Here is a 12183-nt window from a genome sequence, read left to right as displayed (position 1 = left end):
CCTGAGCCTGCCTCTGGCACTCCCTCCTCCGCAACCCTCAAACCCTAACTTTCTGTCCGTCCTCCAGCACTCATGCCCCCTTCCAGACCCTGAACCAGGTCACAATCCCCCACCCTAAGTTGCAACCTGAAACCCTGCATCCCAGGCCCCTGCCCCAGGTCACAACTGGTTCCTTGACTGCTGTGCCAGACCCTGCACTTTAATATGGAAGAGTCCTGCCCTTGCCCACTCTTCAAATTCTTGGAGTGCCCCCCTCATTAAGTTATTGTCCACCCCTGTACTGAAGGGAAACCTAAAATTTGCTGATTCCCTCTGCATTATCATAGCCCTAGCAAAGTACAGTCTGGTCTGAACAAACAAAACTTACCAACTCCTCCATTTAGAAGGTTATTTTTTTTTCAATACTGACTGTACCATTGTGCTTTATTAGGACACTTTAACAGTAAGCAAGAAACTAGCTGAGGTTTAGCCAGTGGTTGATATTCCAGCACCATTGCTGGGACACAAGATAATTTAATATCAAACATGCATGGTCTACTCAAGATCTCTGCTTCAGCCACCGTGGTCACAGCTGATGGCATTATCCTGGGACTGTGCAGTGCCATTCCCAAACCTGGGTTAATACTAAAAATCATGGGGAGGGGAGCCTGCAGTGGCACCAAACAGAGTATTGCTTTGGATGTCCGACTTGAAGAGTTGTTTGGTTTATTTTGGCAACATAGCCAGAGTACCTGCTGCACTGGTTTTAACTGAGTATCAGAGGGGTAGCCGTGTTAGTCTGGATCTGTACCAGCAACGAAGGGTCCTGTGGCACCTTATAGGCTAACAGAAAAGTTTAGAGCATGAGCTTTTGTGAGTAACTCACTTCTGAAGAAGTGAGTTAACTCACAAAAGCTCATGCTCTAAACTTTTCTGTTAGCCTATAAGGTGCCACAGGACCCTTCATTGCTGGTTTTAACTGAGTGACTAGAGAGGCCAACTCTCTGCATGGTGGACATTTTCACACAAAGTTGAGCTGCTTCTTTCTCACAATTCAATTCCTTTTTCAAGTAGAAAATAGATTTCCTGTGCTCCATTCTTTTGGGTGTATATGCACGTACACATGTATCTCATTAAGTTTTACTACTCTTTTTGTTTCAGGCAAACTTACAAGCCTTATCCCCATTTAAAATAAGGCTGCACTAGCTCATGACTACCTCCTTGTGTGAATCTTCCCTATGCCATCCCTACCTGATGGTGAGTGAGGTGTTGGTTTCACCGGGGGGGAGTAGTGGGGTGGACCTGGTGCTGGCAGCAGAGGTTGCCCCACTCACTGAAAAGATGTGGCTGGTAGCTGGCTGAGCAGAGGGGTCAGGTTGGTCTGCTGCCAGTGAGTGTGGGGGTGGGCCTGACCCTTGCTGCCAGGGCCAGGCCCTCTCCTAGTCCCCTGGGACACTCTCTGGGCCCTGCAGTTCTCCCCAAAGCACAGTGTAGGGGCAGCAGGTTTGCAGAAACTTTGGTGACCAGAATGCTCAGCACCTGCACCCCAGACAAGGGAGACACCTGGCTCCAAACATTGGGTTAGGGGTGCACCCCCAACCCAGAATACTCATGGGGTATGAGTACCTCGGCCCCATATAACTCACTGTCTATGCTTATGAAGAATGAGGAAGCATTGTCCAAGTGTAAAAGAGAGGGAAGTTTAAGAAGAAAGCTCTGAAATGCTGTCCTGAGGAGAGCATTGCTATGTCGCATTTAATGCAATTAGGATAAATGTCATAATCACTCGCTGGAACCCACTTGCTCTTCTGAGCCACTAGAGGTCACTTAAGTGACTTGAGAAATGATGAAACTTCACCAATACTGTAGCCAAGACATTTTATCTGCCTTTCCCTCTCCGCCCCTTACAGCAGACAGCTGCTGCAATATATCAAACTTCTGACGATGATAAGACCTAACAATCATATCTAGGAGTTCCATCTCCCATTTCAACTCATTTATTTCTGATTGTGTCATGTTACATAGCCAAATGCTATTCTTGAGCCCTTCCTGTCTTGGAGAATCAAATGTATTTTTGGAGTTTTTCTTCCTTGCTAATGGAAAACTCATCTCATTCCTGATAACCTGATGAAATACTTTTCTGCTCCCCTGTGACAATCCGTATGTGGGGGAGACACCTAGTGTAGATGGTTAATATGTGATTTGTGAAATTACATAAAGTGGAGAGTGTTTGTCGTCACTTACAATTTCTTGACTCCTTAATCTTTAAAGCTGCCAGAACATCATACACTGGCTTTAGCACAGCGGTGGGCAATCTGTAGCCTGTGGACTGTATGTGTCCCACTGGGGCTCCGCCTGGGGCCACCAGACTCCCCTTGCTGCCTCTCCCTGTGCCTTTTGTGCATGGGGGCACCAGCTCCCTGTACTTCCTACTCTGCCCCTTCCAGTGCTGTTGGGGCTGTCTGGGATGGAGGGGCAGGAGCAGGGATGAAGTGCAAATCCAGGAGATTTACACTCTCCAAAAATGCTGGTGGGAGAGGGAGGAGAAAGACGACACGTGCGGCTCCAGTGCCCCAGTGCACGGGGTGGGCACAGACCCATAAATGGACCCCTGGGTGGACAACAGGCTGCTGCGGCTCACTGAAATGGAGGGCCACTCATGCAGCCCAGTCACCGTTCGTGGTTGCTGCTAATCATGCATCTGACAAAGCAGGTCTTTGCCCATGAAAGCTTATGCTCCAAAATGTTAGTCTTTAAGGTGCCACAGGACGACTTGTTGTCTTTGAATCACTGCTCTAGTGTAACAAAGAAACAAGCCTATGGCCTAGTCTACATTGTGTACCCTTTCCTTCCCCTCTCTCCCATCAAAGACTTAAAACTGCAGCTTTGCAAATAGTGCAGTGGAAGTCAGTGTACTTATGCCATTGTCTTCCATGTGGTGACGTGGGCAGGAGAGTGCTTGGAAATTGACATATGTTTAAGCAGACATAATAAATAGATCCACAGACAGCCAATCACTACAGCTTTGATCCCCAGCGTAGTGGAGAGAAGCCCTTAGGCCTGGACTACGTGGGAAGATTATTCCAATAGTTATGACAGCCACACTTATTAGCGTGACTACCTACAGGATGTGTTCACTGCTTTAACCATGGCCATGTATTTAAAGCAGTAGAACTTTAAGATGTAGACAAGGCACCTTTTATAAAAAGAATTTGACCTAATTAAGTTCTAGATATTGTCAGGTTTTTGTTCTACCCATTTTGTTCTTATGAAATAGTCCAGGTGTGTCAAGGTTCTGTTAAGGATTTGTAGCAATTCAACTGGCTTTATTTTCCCCCTTTCCGATGGCTTGTACATAACTTAAATAAATTTCCGGGTTGAGCATGATAAGTTCATACAGGATTGTTTCATGGATGGTATGTGAGTTCTTAGTTTTAATGTTTGGTGGAGGAAATGTGTATGTATTTTGACTGAACTACTATAGATCTCTTTGCTTGCTGGTTGTGACAGCTGTGGGGGGAGGGGTCATGCTATGTCCTTTGAAACAGGTTAACTTTTTATAACCCTGACCCATGTCCTGTAAGTAACCCAACAAGGAAGTATGCTTTCAAGAATGCCTATAAATAGTACAACAAAAAGGCAGGAAGAGGAGGCAGTCAGACTTGTTTTGGAAGCAAATGACTCAGTGTTACCCACAAGTGACCTAACTTGTAAGATTGCAGTTGAAGAACTTGAGTAACTGTAGAGATATGTATGTGGAGCTGCGATTGGTGCATGAAGAGGTTCTTGATGCTATCATGATACCATACAGAAGTAGGTCAGAAGTGTATGCAACAGAGCTCAGATGTCTTAGTGTAGCCTATTATAAATGATGCTGAAGCTAAAATAGTGAGAGAGATGTGCTAGTCTATATACTATCAAAACAAAAAAGCAGTCAAGTAGCACTTACAAGACTTTGTTAGGTGAGCTTTTGTGGGACAGACCAAGTGGGTCTGTCCCACAAAAGCTCACCTAACAAAGTCTTGTAAGTGCTACTTGACTGCTTTTTTGTTTTGATTCTAAACTAGTGTGAACTCAGCAATCAGCTCAAGAAGCAGATGCAAAATGACCATTGAAAACAAATAAGACACCTTCAAAGTCTGGCAGTGTAAATGCTGTTGGTACTTTTGCACAAAAAAACCCCCTTAATCCTGGATAAGCACTGGTGCTTGCATTGGCAAAACTTGTACTGGGGGCTGGGAGGGGAGGGGAGGTTAAGCACCTGTGAACAGCAAGCTTTGTTACTTCATGGCCAATGTAGCCTGCCCTCATTTTGGCTTTGTCTAATTCGTGGACAATACAAAGGTGGTTCTTTATTTAAAGTGGGGGGAGTTGAAAAAAGCCACATCATAAACAGTAGGCTACTCATCCATGGGATTTTAGATAAGCTGGTCCATGACTGACTTATTGTGGCAGCTTTTTGCTTGTCAGTACAAGACTTTAGTAAATTCTGTCAAGTGTTACTAGAAAAGTGTGCCTATTTCAAACAGCTTGAAACAAAAGAACTAGTGAATATAAGAGATGCATGCTGAGCAGTGTTACCCTATTGCTACACTGAAAAATGTCATGCCACCATCACCAGTTTTTGAGAGGCTTTGACCCCAAGGGAAATTTGGCAAAGGTATCTTGCATCAGAGAGACAGCTATAACTCTCCAGTAGTTGCAAAAGCACTAGAAACAAGGAAACGGGAATAGAAGAAATTGTCAGAACTAGATTAACTATTTGGCACTGTTTAAGTGCAAGAGATTTCAGTCCAAGGGCTGGCACTTTTGATGCTAAACTATCTGGATCAAGACAGCATGGCCAGAAGTTGTACGAGCTAAACTTCGGACCTTGCCTCTACTTTTCTGGGGCTATGAGCACAAATTCAGTCTTGCTTATTTTTGTAGCAAATGCAGGCCTTCCTGAATGCAGTTCCAGTAGCCAAAAAGCTTATTGCTGAAGGAACTCTTGTGACAAGCAACTGTCTGACTGGAAAGCTAAGAGTGAGGTTTGTTTATATTAGCAGTGCATGAAGGCGGGGGGGGGGGTGATGAGGAGGGGATAACTATCAAGCCTGAATTATGCTGTTAGCAGGGTGAACAAATAAATAAAGACCAACTTTTAAGAAGCATTCTGGCATGTTCTAACTTTTATTCTAGTGACAGTTCTTACTCCTACTCCTGTTCTAAGCATGTGCCAGCTAGATGGCCTCTGTTTTTCTACCTCTCTCCACCCTTAGTAACTTGTCATCCTATTTTTTAATAAGTTGGTGTGTGCAAGGTAGTGCAGGTGCTTATGCTCCTTTAATTCAAGGAGAAGAGGTGAGTCTTTCATAAATTTCAATCGCTCGTCTACATAGAGGTAAGCTAAACATATTATATACTAAACTCTTGTTAGAAGGGGAGAGGAGAGCTTGCAAAACAGTATATAAAGGGGGGGGTCCCTAGTGGGTGTGGATTCCGATATCTTACTGAGTGTATGGTTAGCAATATGGCTGAGAGTCCCACTACTAAAGAATCCTGCCTTTTTTTTTTTTTAAAAAAAGCACTGTTTGCTGTAGCCCTGCCATAGCGGTTGCTGTGTACATTTTCATGGAGGTCTTTTTCCCAGCCAGCTACCTGGAACTACTTTGTTTCTGACAGAGGTAGATTCTCTAAGAGCCCAGCAGCAGCTGGAGCATAGAGGGAAGAACAGGGTGGGCTCCCATGCTCACAAGCAGTGTCAGTGCCAGACAGTGCTGGGTCTCTACATCGGGGTCAGGGCTTGGCTCACTTAGGTGCCTAAACCTCCTGCAGCAGCCATACCCCCCCATGACCAAGCCTGAGTTCTATGCCCTTCAGTCCACTTTCTCCATCCCCCACTCCCTTTGCTGGGGAGCCATTTACACCCCTTCTCCTACTCTACATGTGCTCTGTCTTCCACCCTGCTGCCTGGCTGCTTCCTGCCTTGCCTCCCTTTCCTCCACTGCTGGCCACCCTGATACCCTACACCCTCCCCCCACTGCCTGTCTACTTCATGCCCTATCCTGCCTCCACTGCCTTCCACCCTCATACTTCTCTCCTCCCCCTGCCACCTACCTCCTTCATTCCCTCCTTCCCTCCCTGCCCCGGGTAGCCAGCCTGCTACCCTGTCCCCTCCCCTGGCTGCCGGCCTTATACTCTACCTCCTCTCCCACCACTGCCTTCCAGCCTCATACCCTCCCCTCCCCCCGACCACTGGGAGCCAGCCTGATACCCCGTCCCCTGCCACCTCCTCCCCGCTGCCTACCAGCCTCATACCTCTCCCCTCCCCCCACTGTCTGTCTGCTTCATGCCGCCTCCGCTTCCCCACCCCTGCTAGCCAGCCTGATCCTGTCCCCTGCCCTAGCTGCCTGCCTCCCCTCCCCCCACTGCCTGCCCGCCTCCTACCCTCTCCCCTCCCCCCACTCTCTGCTTCATGCCCATCTCCCCTCCCCACCCCACCCCACCGCCTACCAGCCTCATACCCTCCCCTCCCGCCTGCCTGCCTGGTGCCCTGTCCTGCCTCCCCTCCCCCCACTGCCTGCCCGCCTCCTACCCTCTCCCCTCCCCCCACTCTCTGCTTCATGCCCATCTCCCCTCCCCACCCCACCCCACCGCCTACCAGCCTCATACCCTCCCCTCCCGCCTGCCTGCCTGGTGCCCTGTCCTGCCTCCCCTCCCCCCACTGCCTGCCCGCCTCCTACCCTCTCCCCTCCCCCCACTCTCTGCTTCATGCCCATCTCCCCTCCCCACCCCACCCCACCGCCTACCAGCCTCATACCCCCCCTCCCCCCCGCCTGTTTGCTTCATGCCCTGTCCTGCGTCCCCGCCTGCCTCCCTGCCTGCTTCGTGCCCTGTCCTGCATCCCCTCCTGCCACCGCCTGCCCGCCTCCTACCCTCTCCCCTCCCCCCCACTCTCTGCTTCATGCCCATCTCCCCACCCCACCCCACCGCCTACCAGCCTCATCCCTTCCCTCCCCCCTCCGCCTGCCTGCTTCATGCCCTGTCCTGCGTCCCCTCCCACCACCGCCTGCCCGCCTCCTACCCTCTCCCCTCCCCCCCACTCTCTGCTTCATGCCCATCTCCCCACCCCACCCCACCGCCTACCAGCCTCATACCCTCCCCTCCCCACCGCCTGTTTGCTTCATGCCCTGTCCTGCATCCCCTCCCCGCACCGCCTGTCCGCCTCCTACCCTCTCCCCTCCCCCCACTATCTGCTTCATGCCCATCTCCCACCCCACCCCACCCCACCGCCTACCAGCCTCATACCCTCCCCTCCCCCCCCCGCCTGCCTGCTTCATGCCCTGTCCTGCGTCCCCTCCTACCCTTACCCCCTCCCCCCCGCCTCATGCTCTCCCCCGCGCGCGCCGCGCCCCGCCCCTTTTACCCAGGCTGCCCCCGGTTGAAAACAAAGTCCCACGTGAGCGGCGGCCCCGTCATGGCGTCGGCCGGCGGCGGGCCGCAGCGGGGCTGGCGGGGGCCCGCGGCGCTGGGCGAGGAGGACGCCGAGGGGCTGTACGTGGCGGTGGAGCGCTGCCCGCTGTGTAACACCACCCGCCGCCGCCTCACCTGCGCCAAGTGCGTCCGCGGCGGCGACTTCGTCTTCTTCGACGGGCGCGACTCCGAGAGGTAGCGGCGCGCGGCCGGCCCGGGTCCTGAGCTCCGCGGGCGGGGCTGTGGGGGTCCTGAGCCCCTCCCCCCGGGCTGGGACTGTGCCGGGGGGGGGGGGGGTCCTGAGCTTCTCCCCTGGGCCGGGTACTGAGCTTATTTCCCGGTCTTGGAGTATGGGGGGGGGGGGTCCTGAGCTCCTCCCCCCCCCCCGAGGGTTATGGGTGGTTCGGGTCCCCCCAGGCTGGGGAGGGGTCTCATCTGCTTATCCTGCCCAGGGTTAATGAGCTTCCCAAGCTGCCGTTCTGGTGGGTGAGCAGTTCCGAGCCCTTTCTCCTGCCCAGGGTCCTGAGCGCCTGCCCCCGGCAGGGGTCGTGAGCTGCTGTTTTCCTGCTTGGGTGGGTGGAGCACATCTTGAGCTCCTTTTGCCCGGGGTCCTGAGCTGCCCCCCCACCCCGGCCAGAGGTTATGGGCCGTTGGAGTCCTCAGCTCCCCTGGCCTGGGATTGTGAGCTCTTTCTTTGGGCTGGGGTCCTGAGCTTTTCTCTCCCACTTTTGGAGATGGGGGGGCCGTCCTCCTGATCTCCTTCTCCTAGCCAGGATCCTGAGCTCTCCCCACTACTCTCTGCCCATGCGCACTGGCCCCAGCATAGGAATTAGTGGGCGTGGGGTTCTGAGCTCCCCTCTTCAGGGATAGGGAGTGGTAGGGTTAGAGGATCTTGATCTGCTCTTCCGCCATGTGGGAAGACCGTGGGGGTTGGGAGCTCTTCAGTTTCCAAGTTAGCTGGGATCTTGAGTTTCCTTTCCCCAGGCAGGAGATGTGGGGAACGGGGGAGCTCAGAGGTGAGGGGGAATCTTGACCTCCCTGAACCAGTGATGGGGCTGTGTCAGGGGGTCTTAAGTGCCTCTTGGTCATTGTGGAGAGGGTGAAATGTTTGTCAACAAATGCGTTGACATACTGCTGCATAAGTCAGACAAATGAAAATATATTTACAAATATTCAGATGGGGGAAACAAAAGTACTGTAGTCTATTTAAAATGCACATACGTATGGATTTTCAAAATTTGACAGTAAACTGGTAAAATCAGACATCTGATCCTATCCGTCTTAAAATTGTCCAAATATTGTATTGTTCAGTTAACAAAAAATTCAGACCCTCTAGTAACTTCCTCCAGAGAGTTGGGTGAATGGCAAGGTTATTTGAATAAGCATGAAGGCTGCAGACAGTGTTAGGGTGTAGCTATATACTTCCATAATACTGTTTCCAATTATTGAGGCATCCTGTCTGCTACAAGATAACCATCTGAGATTTCCCATAAGTAGTCTGCACAGTGCTGTCAGAAGAATTGTCACAATTTTTGGATTATATGCTTCTATATTTATAGTCTTTATCTGAGGCTTCATTAGCAGCTGCTGAGTGTGATTTCTTGAACTGTTTTGGAAAGGTGGTAAACAAGTTGATATGCTTGGGTCATTATTTATGGCTGAAGGAAATTACAGTCATGTCTTTTCTTAGCCTACTGATCTTAAAATCACATTCAGGGACCTACTTCAGGTTGTTTTACTGACATTTTAAATGTGAAAATTTTTCCATGGCTATTGATTCACCCACATATGTACTTATGCATAATCAAAGCAAATGTTTCTGTACTATAACTTCAAAATAGAAAATCAGCTTATGGCCTGGTCTGCAAACTGATCTACAAGTGGGACACATGTGCCTCTCATCCCTAAAGGGGGTGGGATAGCTCAGTGGTTTGAACACTGGGCTGCTTAACCCAAGGTTGTGAGCTCAGTCCTTGAGGGGGGCCATTTAGGGATCTGGGGTAAAATAGATTTAAATTAAAAATAAATAAAGGGATGGTGCTTGGTCCTGCCAAGAGGACTGGACTAGATGACCTTTCCCAGCTCTATGAGATGTGTATTTCCACATTTAAAAAAACAAAATGAATTCTGTTGGGTATGCATGGACATTGAGAGCAGTGTTCTCAGTAAGCTGAGCACTTGGGCAGCTACTCAGGAAAAATTCAAATGCTGCCCAGAGGGCCTACAGCTAGGTTGGTGTTGCACATTTGCACATGCCTCAGAGCACATACAAAATTACTCTGCACAAGGAAGGAACATGATTAGGGAGACTGTTGTTAATCATCTTGCAGGACTGGGGCTTTAGTCTGACATCTCCTCTTAGCAGTGTCATAGAACTACACACTGGCTGTAGTTTATCCTTCCCAAAATAGATGGAAATTAACATTTGTTTGAGGCTGTGAGGGTTCACCCCCCTCTTCTGAGATCATCTCATTTTCCTACTCTGGAACTTAAATGTGCATGTGGGTACATCTACTCTTTTTCTAGCATCAAAAATTTGACCAAGAGCAGGAAACTCAGTTCCGGTCTTTGTTACAGAGTGACTGCTTGTTCTCTCCTAATTGCTAGGGCTTGAGGGGTTTATTGAGTACCAGTATCTTTGAAAGCGGCTGTGTAAAACAAAGGTGTCGGGGCCCTTTTGGATATTCCAGAGCCAAGCCCATGTGTCCTTTCCATTCCCATTTGTTATAATGGGTGCTGAGATTTCTGCCGTAATGCTTTCTCTGGACCTTAGTGCGAGGCTCAATCTTCCTCATTCACCTTTTGCTAGAAAGAGTCACAAATTTGTGCTGACACTGCTGGAAGTAAAAACAGTTTTGTCTCCTCTCTCACTGTCTTCTAGTTGTATAAGTACAAAGATGTCCACTACTCCACCCCTTCAGCTGTCTCCATTTTTGATGTGATCTTCCCCTCTGAATACTCCCAGTTTCTGTGTCGTCTGCTGCTTATAACTTTACCAGACACTAGCATGACTTTCCTGTCTCATTACTATCCACAGGTTTCTGAGTGGCACCTGTCCTTTAGATAAATCCAGTCTGGTTACACAAACACAGTCCATTATTTGTGTAGCTCTAGGGCCAACTCATAATAACTTCTCATTAGTCCATTGCGTAGCATTAATGTGAATTCACCTCTGCAGCAGGAGACTGAATGGTATGAACGTAACTAAATGATTCTCTTGTTTCTTGTTCTTTTTTATTCTCAGATTAACAAGACGTTATCAACTGCAAAAAATCACACTTTTCTAGTTGAAAATGCTCACTTTACCTACTGTTGTTATAAGCAACACCTAAGATGACTAATTGAAACATTTAGAGTAGTTTTTATTTTAGTTTCTTTAATAAAGAGCATTTTGTGGATCATTTCTTTCATTGTTTCCTTTTTTTCCATTCTGTTTTTCTGTTTGTGTGAGTTTTTTGTGTTGGAAGGAAGGGACTTAAAATTACGATCACATAAATTCTTTTTAATTGGACTAGAATTGTGTGTACTGTTTGTATTGATTAAAAACATCTGTAGGGTATTTTGTAGAGAAGGGATTGAAGAGGTAAAAGTTAAAAATATATTTATCACTATTCATTCCAGAATGTGGAATTTTTATCATTGTGCTCTGGAGCATTTAGCATTATAAGCTATAAGTCACTTTTCATATTCCAGTTCTGAGCTTCATACCATTTTGACTGCTCTGTACTGGAATATATTATATGCTAATTGTTAAACTATAGTAAGATTGAAGTTCCCCATGTGTCTGGCAAAAATATATATAATGGTAGCTCACAGTGGAAGATAATACTTATCCTCAGTAGAAACTGTCACACCTAATTTTGCATGTGAGATGTAAGGTCAGTTTAGGTTAATTACCATAGTACATTCATAATTCAGACTGATGCATCCGGAAGTCCGACAATAATATAAACATCAGCAGCCTTTCCATTGTTCATATAAGGCATGTTGGTGTGTTTGAAATCCATGCCAACTTCCTTATATTACATTTGTGCCTGGATGATGATGATTCTGGGTGTAAACCATACCTGTCAATCATATAACTTTGCACAGTTATATTTTATGAACACTGAGTAGTGGTTTGCAGCCCTGTTTACACATTATAGGTGTCAAAACCAAGAATTAACTTGGGTGTTAAGCAAGTACATTCCCTGTAAGTCATGGTGTAGGGTCAGGTATGGTGCATGATTGGAGGTAACCACCGTTCTAAAATTAGAAGGAAGAAACTGAAGTAAATGGGCCTGTATTCCATTCTTATCTAGCAGTCAATATGCACACTGTACCTGTATTGAAAATACAGTTCCTCTAATCAGTTGACAGGTCAACTGACTGTTTTGTACACTAAATGATCACTGCTTTGCGACCGGGTGCTGGCAAACAGGGTGCGTGCTAACAGGAGGGAGTTTGGAGAGGCTCTCCTGGAGGAGGAGAAGGAAGGAAGGAGCAAACTAAAGCACCTTGGGGTAAGTGGCTGCTTATATTTGGAGGTTTTGGGCTTGTGTGTTTGTTTGGAGTTTGTTTGTTTGGAGTGCTGAGCTGAGTGTGTGTTTGTTTTTGTTTGAAAGGCCGTGTGCTCAGGCAGGCAGGCAGGCAGGCAGTTGGAAGCTGATTAGGTTTGAATTGAAACACCGTGTGCTGATTGGCTGAGCTGTAGGCAGAGGGAGGAGCTATCAGGGAGGCTGAGCACTTAAACCCTGCTAGTAAGCGACC

The 12183-nt window shown here is 48.3% G+C and overlaps 1 protein-coding gene across 1 annotated transcript in view; it reads left to right on the top strand.

Moving 5' to 3' along the window:
* The first annotated feature begins 7436 nt into the window (after window positions 1-7436).
* Window positions 7437-12183, top strand: part of ATG14 (autophagy related 14) — a 42370-nt gene continuing 37623 nt past the window's right edge. Inside the window, exon 1 of the mRNA XM_074996236.1 lies at window positions 7437-7629. Within this exon, the coding sequence (XP_074852337.1) occupies window positions 7439-7629 (191 nt within the window). The 5' untranslated portion in view covers window positions 7437-7438. The remainder of the gene's footprint in view (window positions 7630-12183) is intronic.

Source organism: Carettochelys insculpta, chromosome 6, assembly GCF_033958435.1.
Source record: "Carettochelys insculpta isolate YL-2023 chromosome 6, ASM3395843v1, whole genome shotgun sequence".
NCBI lineage: Eukaryota > Metazoa > Chordata > Testudines > Carettochelyidae > Carettochelys > Carettochelys insculpta.
The sequence above is the reverse complement of the archived record's forward strand: the minus strand, read 5'-3'. Positions and strand labels throughout refer to the sequence as shown.